This window comes from Merops nubicus, unplaced genomic scaffold (genome assembly GCF_000691845.1).
Source record: "Merops nubicus isolate BGI_N331 unplaced genomic scaffold, ASM69184v1 scaffold42574, whole genome shotgun sequence".
Classification (NCBI taxonomy): domain Eukaryota; kingdom Metazoa; phylum Chordata; class Aves; order Coraciiformes; family Meropidae; genus Merops; species Merops nubicus.
This window is the reverse complement of record NW_008605699.1, coordinates 1-9313: the sequence shown is the minus strand read 5'-3', so window position 1 is coordinate 9313 and position 9313 is coordinate 1. Positions and strand designations below refer to the sequence as shown.

General features: G+C 42.8%; 1 protein-coding gene across 1 annotated transcript; it reads right to left on the bottom strand.

Moving 5' to 3' along the window:
- Nucleotides 1-121: 121 nt before the first annotated feature.
- LOC103772082 (aldose reductase-like) lies at nt 122-8970 on the bottom strand (the record flags this gene model as incomplete). Its single annotated transcript, XM_008939402.1, has 9 exons — nt 122-170; nt 927-1009; nt 1784-1867; nt 2394-2475; nt 2625-2731; nt 6251-6373; nt 6754-6831; nt 8158-8274; nt 8803-8970. Coding segments are annotated over 9 exons (885 nt in total), but the record flags the coding sequence as incomplete, so codon positions are not given.
- Nucleotides 8971-9313: the final 343 nt, after the last annotated feature.

Sequence of the window (9313 nt, the reverse complement as noted above, 5' to 3'; positions counted from 1 at the left end):
GTAGGGAAAAAAAAAAGTGGGGATGGGTGTCTGGTGCAGTAAGAAAGCTACATAGACAACTCAGAGGCAACAGCAAAAGCATATCCAAGAAGTCTGGAGAAAGCTGGAGAAAGGCAGGAAACCATCTTCAGTATTCTGCATTAAAAGGATACTCCTTGTGAGTTTTGCACCTAAAGAAAAGCAAAGAGGAAAGATTATCTCATGTCAGAAAGATTCTATATGCAGCTATAACCACTGCCAAGAGCCACTAAGGGAGGAGCTGAACAGTATCAAGGCAGACTCAGATTGCTTCCATTTTCATTGGCGACACTGCATTTGTCAATGACAAAAATTCTTGAGTAGCTCATGTTGTTCAGGCTCTGAGCATCTCAGGCAATATGACCTAGGTGCTTCATAGAGAACTAATTCAAGGTTTCACTGTGTACTGCCAGGAAGACCTTCTTTGTAGCCTTCCAACAAACATTTCATATCTGGCTTTTTGCTTCCAAGCTTCAAGTTTTCATGTTACTTTTTGAATGTTCACCTACTTTCCAAAGCATTCATGAGGAATATACAGTCAGTTTTTATAATATACCTCAGGGTCATGGCAGAAAGACAAAAATGCCACAAGCACAGCTAAGAATGAGTCTGCATCATTCTAATTTCTCCAATACTGACAAAAGAAAAATTATAAGAAGCCTTCTGTTCTCATTCCAGCTACAAAACATTTCTTGAAGACTGAACTGAAAATGAACATGAAGTTTGCTTTATGCTCATCAGGATTTGGTTCATAACATGAACATTTAAAATCTTACCCTGAAAAGTTATTTTTAGGATATGCAAACTCAATTTCCAAAGGGGTCATCCTTAATTTCAGCCAAGCCTAGCACCTGTATGTTCATATACTGATAACTTAATAGCTGGAAAAAAATACCACTGCCACTTACGTGCTCATTGCACAGGCTCTCCAGTTTCTGTTAAAGCTGAGAATAGCTGTCATCTCTTCTTTAGTCAATTCAAAGTCAAACACCTGACAAGAGAAACAGCCAGAAATCACCTCCTCGAAAAACAATCAGTTTAAGGAAAAAAAAAAAAATTTACAAAGTTAAAGAACAAGTCCACAGTGTAGGGATGTTTGTTAGAAGAAATGACTGCTTCATGAAGGAGGGAAAGGCAAAAGACAGCTCTCCAGACTTCTAAGACCCCACTAGCTAGAGTGGGGAGAGGGAGGAATTAAAAAAACATCGTTACACGCACCCATTGTTTTAAGAAGTTTGGAGAGCACTTAGTGTTGCAGAAAGCCTCTATCCTCCACTTGTGAAAGATTCATCTTTCTCTCCTATTCCAAAGGAATATCTACAAGATTTTCATATTCACTTAATGCAACTGTCTCCCAGAATCCTAAAGCCTGTTTTCAGTGAAGGACCACTGAATCAAGAGCAGGGACACGGATTATGGACAGCAGGACTGTTTCATTAGCAAGCAGTGCTTGTTCTACATAAGCCTTTTGTGATGTGCTACAGCACCTGGGCCCCAAGCAAGCAACCAGACAATTCATCCAAGACAAAGCAGGAAGCATCACATGACTGCTAAGATGACCAGGATAGCATTTCCAAAAGCTTTGTTCACTCCTGCTCTCCAACTGTAATCTTAAGTTTAGCCTCAGACTGTAGGTAAACATATAAAGAAAAAAAACAGTCCTCCTGCCTGAGGATTTAGGAAGGGTGAAAAGGGACCACTGCTTGCTTTGCAGGGGGAAGCTGTGCCAACCCTGAACGTGCCACCCAGCCAGGTCACGACCCACCTTGAAGTTCTCCATGATGCGCTGTGGTGTGACAGACTTGGGGATCACAACCACATTTCTCTGGATGTGGAACCGAATGAGAACCTGCAAGAGGCATATAACTGAGTCAGTGAGAAGATGGCTTTTGTTCCATGGCCAGCAGAACCTTCTACAACACAGTTTGCTGTTAACTGTACAGTTCAGCAGAATTAACTCATTTCTACAGTGCTGCATTTCAAATCATACCTGAAGGCTAAGCAGTACTTTCTGAAGTCCTAAAAGAGAAGCAAGGAGACCTTCTCTATGGGACTACATTTCTCATACAGTCTGGAGACACTTCTTCCCACCTAGACTTTTAGTATGCCATACAAGCATTCACTTCTCTGCAATAGGACTTGAGATGGGAAGACTAAATCATGACAGCATCTGAAGATGGATCAAGAAACAGTTCTTCCTTGAGAGTTAAACAGCCCTCCCAAGCAGGCCACAGAGTAAACAAAACTGCATTTCTACTTAATGCCACAGAGGAGCACCATGAGTGACGAAGAATGAAGAGCCAGCCTGTCCTTTACATTGCCATTAGCTGTCCTGTGTTATAGGAAGGAGTAACCATTGTGCTGCACCTACCCACCTGTGCTGGTGTTTTGTTGTGCTTGGCTGCAATCTCTTTGATCTTGGGGTCATCCAGAAGGGAAGGATCCTCTGGCTTAGCCCTACACAGAGGAAAGAACATCAGTGGCAAGAAGCCTCCATAGATCCAGCCTAGCAGGGATCAGTATCTAGATGAATAATTAACACTTGTAGTGCTAAGTTTCAAGCATAATCCATGCCAGCTCCCTGGCAGAATGCAAAGCAGTCTTACCATGGTCTGTCAGGGGAGCCGAGGGGGCTGTAGGCAGTCACAGCAATCCCTTTGGACTGGCAGTACTTGATCAGCTTCTCCTGGGTGAGGTATGGATGGCACTCGATCTGCAAGCATAGGAGCACAGACTGACAGTGATTTAGCTGCTTTAACATGCTCCAGGGATTATTTTTTAATCAAACCAAGTGCTGATTTTTGTTCTAGCTTATAGTCTCTGCAATATTGTGCAGCCTGTTTCCTGTACTACCCCACCCCCTTTCCACTATTTATAGTAGTTTTCCTCACAGTAAAGGGTCCAAGGACTGTAACACCACTCCTTAAAACTTTGCCAATTCATATAATCCACAAAATAAGCAATCATGTAGCTGATCATTCCTTAAGTGGGACAGTTCAGAAAAATGCACACACAAGAGAACTGTAAAATCATAACAGGATAGCAGACCAGTAAGTACAAAGTTCTCTTTCCATCCCTAATTAAACATGCTACAATGTGTTGATTTTTCTTTTACAGCTACCATATGAACTTCAATACTAGTACTGTTTAATTGGTTTTTACTTGCTTTGTGTCAAATACTCATGCTGAATACTTCCAGTCTGTGAACACTGAGAACATCTAACTGCTACAGTTTTTAGGCTAATGCAGACTTTAGCTTGCTGTCCATTACAGTCTTTTTATAAATGTATGTGTGCTACCATGAATTTCCAGAAGAATATAATACAAGAATACAGACTTCTTTACAGTGGATCTCTATTCTGGCAAGGTAATGCAGTACAGAACAGGAATTATTCATGTCTCAGGAGGCAGCAAATGAACATGAGTAGTTGATACTTTCCACAGAGCAACCTCCAGGATAATCCCACACCAGGAAACAACACTTCTCTTTCAGCAGGCATCCAGAACCTTTGACTGCACTGTCATTTGAGCCTTCTGCAGCTTGCTGCTGCCTTCTGAGGGAAGTCCCTGCAAACTTGTGCTCCTGGCAGGTGAGGCAAGAGAGTGCCAAGCATGTTATCAGTTTACAGCCTCCACTGCTTTATTTGTGGTTCTAGCTGCTTGCTGTATGAGAGGCCTGTACAGCCATTTCCCTTCTGGGGTGTGTTGGAATATTAGACAACAGGACATGTAACTCAAGTTTTTGGGACAGATAATACACATTTATTTTGCTTCAGCAGCTCTAGAAACACAGCTAATCAAGAGTAACTGTGCATCTGGTTATTTTCACAACTATTCAACATGCAGAATTTATGCAATATAAGCAAGGCAAAGTCATCCTTACCTGCCCACTGGTACTCAAGTTGAAAAGACTTCTGAGCTATATTATCTAGTCTTATGCTTACACCAGGCTGAAAAGCATGTGATCTACATTTTAATAAATTTCTTAAAATGCTGTGATCCACAGTGTGATAATGAGCAAGGACTTAAAAAAAAAATAAAAAAAATCACATTTCCTTACTGAACTAAGAACTAGTATCACTGTAATGCAATTACTACCTTGCCAAATTAATTTCTCACTATAGATGAAGCCAATGTGCATGCTGACTGCATTCAAATTAAGAATGGGAATGATACCAAAACCAAGGGATTAGTGGATTACACATGAAACACCTGCACAGAGGAAGTATCTGCATGAGGCACTGTCACTATGAGGCCAGCCAGAAAGTGTTAACAACAGACAAGCTTTTGGGCTTGCAAGCAGTTCAGAAGCAGGAAGTTTTGAAGGACAGGGACCAAAGATCCATTATTCTGAGCTTAACATGATTATAGCAATTGGAGAGCATGAGAACATTGGCAAGTGTGAGAGATACAAGGTCAATGACCTCTATGCAAAAGGCCAGGGTAATTACAAACTACAGTCGCAGTGGCAGTGAGGTGTGGCAGATGTTGAAAAGTATCATAAGACTTCCAAGTACCTTAAAACTACACTGGGACTGATAATGAAAATAGACAGCAGAGAATTATGAATTTTGCACTTGTCAGAGTGTTTCAGTTTTATGTTGAATAGACTCCCTGAGAATAATCCTGTTAGCTTGCTGAAAGAAAAGGTGTTTAAAAAATCCTTTCAGCATATATGTTCAAGCTACCACAATAACTGATTACAGGAACTGGTTAGCTTATCAAGAACTGAAACTGCAGTCCTTCAAGTGCCATAAAAATAAAGGACAAGTCTAGGCAGACCCCACAAGAGGCTATCTTAGGACCTGTCCTCTTCAACAGCTTCACCAGGCTAGAATCCAGTTGAGTATGCAAGTGATGCCAAATCAGAGGAGCAAGAGTCAATACACTCAAGGGCAGGGCTGCCACTTAAAAGGGACTCACTCAAGCAGTATGAACATGCCAACAAAAAAACCCTTATGAAAGTCAACAAGGTTGAATTTCACACAAAGCCCTGCACCTGGGAAAGAAAAGCCCCTGGCAATAACACAGGTTGGAGCCTGACTACCTCCAAAGTAACTACACTAGAAATGACCTGGGGGCCATAGTAGGCTGAGCATGCGCCAGTAGTGAGCCCTGGCAGCAGGAAAACAACCAGTAAATGGTGAAAGTGATCATCTGCCCCTACTCAGCACTTGTCAGATCACATTTATAATACTGTGTCCAGTTTTTCCCCTTCCCAGCCCACTCAAGAGAATGAAGATTGACAGACTGTCATGAATTCAGCAGAAGGCCATCAGTATGGTTTGGGCTCAAGAACCTGCTGTTTTGGGACAGGCTGAGGGAGCTGGGCTTGTTCAGCTTGGAGAAGGAAAGGCTTCAGGTCTTCTATTAGCAGCTTTTCACTACCTAAAAGGTTACCAACAGACAAGCCAAGTTCTTCAGTAGTGCATGGTGGGAGGGTAAGAGACAACAGGCATAACAAGACAACAAGAAAGGTTGAGACTGGACATAAGAAAACTGCTTTCCACCCGATACAGGAGAGGCAGGGGATCAGGCAGTGGAGCACACTGCCTAGAGAGGTTGTGCTGTCTCCATCCTTGCAGGTGTTCAAGACAGATAAAGCCTTGGGCAACCTGGCCTGGTCTCACAGCTGATGCTGCTCTGAGCTGTGCATTAGAACACGGTATCTCTCAAGGTCTCCTGCCACCTGAATTTTCCCAAGACTTCATTCAAGTGCTGTCTTTACACCTGGATACTTCTACCCTATGGCCTAGATTGCCACTTAATTTCCTCATTCCTCCTAACTCTCATTAAGTTTGTATGCAGTCCCACAAGCATGTTCCTGTTCAGCTCCCTCAGTCAGCAGCAATTGAAACTGCCCTCTTCACAGAGGAGTTGCAAAAAAGTCATCCAATTCTGTTAGGTCCTCATATATACACTAAGTTTTGCTCTATTTCAAGGAAATTTTTAAAGCTCATCCAAGTTTCCCTCCCCACAAAGAAAAAAGGGGTGGGTGGGGAAATTCTAGTGATGCTTCTTGCCAGATTTTCCATGCAGTAGTGCAGAAAGTCCATAAAAAACAAAAGCACCATGTGCACCAAGAAGTAGTTAAAGGGTGGAATTGAGAGAATATGCTGTCTGCTCCATTCTTTTTATAACCTCATTTCATAATAAAATTTTAGTAATTCTTAAAAAAAAAAATAAAAAACCACCACCTAAAACACCTGTCTGCAGTCACTTTGCAGCTTACCTGGTTATTTGCAGGCTTGTACTTCAGTCCTGGCTTCTTCAAGATTCTTTCAATCTGCTCATGGTTGAAGTTGGAGATACCAATGGCTTTTACCAGGCCACAGTCCACCAGCTCTTCCATGGCCTAGCAGAAAGAAGCACAAAGTCAGCATCTAATGTACAAGGCTGGGCCTGAAGAATTTGTTCTCCCTGACATGGTTTATTTCCTACCTGGGAATCACAAAATATTTTCAGTGTTTACACTCGAGGGAAAAATAACAGCACTGGTATATTTGTGCCATGTCTCCCATTTCACCAAAGCTCAAAGACTCATTCTTTGACAATGTGGAAATTCACAGCAAGTTAGAAGTAGAAACTAATGACACTCAGCAACCCACTCTTTTGTGCCAGTGAGTCCTTCCAAGCAGTTCTACATGCACGAGACAATTTAGACTGCTGACAGTAATGAAAACAGAAGAGACTGCTGAGGGCAGAAGACAATTCTCCTGCTGTGGCTGAGCTTACCTCCCATGTCTGTAGGATATCAGTGTTGCTGGGTATTGACATGCCTTTGTCATCTGTGGGGAACAGCTCCTCCCCTGCCTGTCAGTGACAAAGAAAATGCTTGAAACACCTTGTGGGAAGTCAGGTTAGCACCAGCTGAAGACCATGATGCTACAAACTCCTACTGCAGGACATACTAGTATTTATTATCTACATATGTATCAGACAACACCAACACTCATTATCTACATTCTTCAGTCTTTTCTTTTGCTTTCATGTAAGATTACAGCATTTTTGCCCACAGCCATCCCAATAAAGACAGGTACTTCTGCAGGACACAACATCCTCTAGCTCATCAAAACACATATGATGAAACAACTCTCCACTTGCAGAATTACAGCCAGTTTACAACTTTACTGTCTGCACTACGAAGAGACATGGTTCTTACATGGACATTATGAACTCTTTTATAAATGTGTAGTAAGTACCTAGTTAGTCCCTGGAACATGTCAAGTCTATACTGGACCAGGTCTGCTGACAGGTCTCTCATGGGGAGACTCATTGTTTAAGCTGCTGGCATAGGGAATGTTAAAACAGCCTGTGTCCTAGTTAGGACTACATGCCAGGTATCGACTTCATTCAGAACCTGTTGTTTTCTACTGATAAGTTATTACACCACAATACATTTTTGCTTTGCTACTTCTGTCTATATAGACTGCTTTTAAAAATACAGATGAACTGTTTTTCATAGCATCTCTGAAGCAATAAGTAGAAAGATTATTTTGATCAGGCTATAAGAGGAGAACTAAGCTTAGACATATCCAAACTGAGACATCAGTTCCTTTGTGTGCAGTCAGTGAAAGAGTTAGGAACTAGGGAGTTTCACCTTCTGAGATCCAAGGTCTGTGCAGCACTAAGGTTCCTACACCAAGGTCAGTTCAATCTGTACTGTATTAAAGGACTCAGTGATTAAAGACAGGAATGAAAGAATCATTGTCTTGTTCTGTGAGTTTATAACATGCAGAGGAAAGAATTTTTGTTGGGCAGCAAAGCACAGCCCTCCTTCCCACACTGTCAGTGTATGTCAGTAGAACATACTTTGGATTTGTCGAAGACAACATGTAGACAATAATCAAATGGAGAAATACAATTTATGTTTGCAGCAAGAAACCTGCCCCTAGTTCAAGGTCTACCTCTTCCATGATCAAAAGGGCAGAGGATGCTGTGCAAACATGAATCTCAGGAGTAGGAATCAACAGCATGGCTCACATGCCCAGAGTAAAGCTGAGCACCAGATCATTGCTGGTACACAGATGCACCATGATCTGTGTCAGCTGCAGCAATTACTGAGCTATAAAGCCATATATAGCTCTTCAAAACTGCTAGTCATAAAAGACAAACCCAAAAGGACTACTGTTACCATACCTTAAAACCAAGAGGCCAGTGGATGAGGTAGAGATCCAGGTAATCCAGTTTCAGGTCAGCAAGAGTCTTCTTGCAGGCTCCCTTCACCAGAGGCTTCTCATGAAATGTGCACCACAGCTACAGACAAAAAGCCAAGGCACACTGACTTTCTGGGTTAAAACTCTTGAAACCCTTCTCTGTCCTGTTCAGGAGAGTGCCTGTCCCCTTTAGAAGGCGATAGAGAAGTAGGTCATCCTACTGATCTTCAAATGGGGCTTGCTCTGTGATGGGACTGGCCTGTAACACTGAGAGCACTATGTGCAGTGGCAGTACACATGAAAAATGGTGTCAAGTCTAACAGAAGTAGCCTGGTTTCATTAATTAAAACTTCATTAAAAGCCACCAACCAGAACAGCAGCCACTGCATGAAAGAGGACAGCATAACTTAATGCCAGGAAAAGTTCAAGGCATCATCCATATCAGTGGTACATACCCTGCACATTTCTGCAAACAGAATGAGGCAAAGCAGGAAGCATGTCTCAGGGGTGGCCTGAGTGATGTTCTGAATTGTTCCATTCTGCACCACAGAGTAGGAAAGTAAAGAACTGGGGAGTTACTAGGAAAAAAACAGATGCCTCCTGTGATCCTGTACCATCAGATCCATACCTTACTCACAATGAAGAGATCCTCACGCTTCACAACACCTTCCTTGATTTTTTTCTGGATCCCCTCCCCAACTTCATTTTCATTCTGGTACACGTAGGCACAGTCAAAGTGTCGGTACCCAGCATCGATGGCAGCCACCACTGCAGCTGTCACTTGCCCTGGAGGGGACTGAAAAAATAACATCCAAGAAACTCTACTCAACACATACTTAAGACCTTTTTCCTAACAAGACAAAATTAAGAAAGCCATCCCCTCCAGGCAATCCCTCAATTAAAATAAATAAATCCCCAACAACAGCATCCAAAAGCCCCCCGTGCTTTCCCTGCAGCAGTACTGGACCTGTATCCCTGCTCAGTGCCGGCTCCTGAGCTCGGTGCGCGGCTCCAGCGGTTCCTCTCACCCCGCTGCGAGGCGGGGCTCGGCCCAGCAGCTTCGCAGAGCTGACGCCTCAGCACAGAACAAGGCTCCAGGGTCGGGCAGAGGCCTCCGCACTTCCGCACGCCGCTTCCAA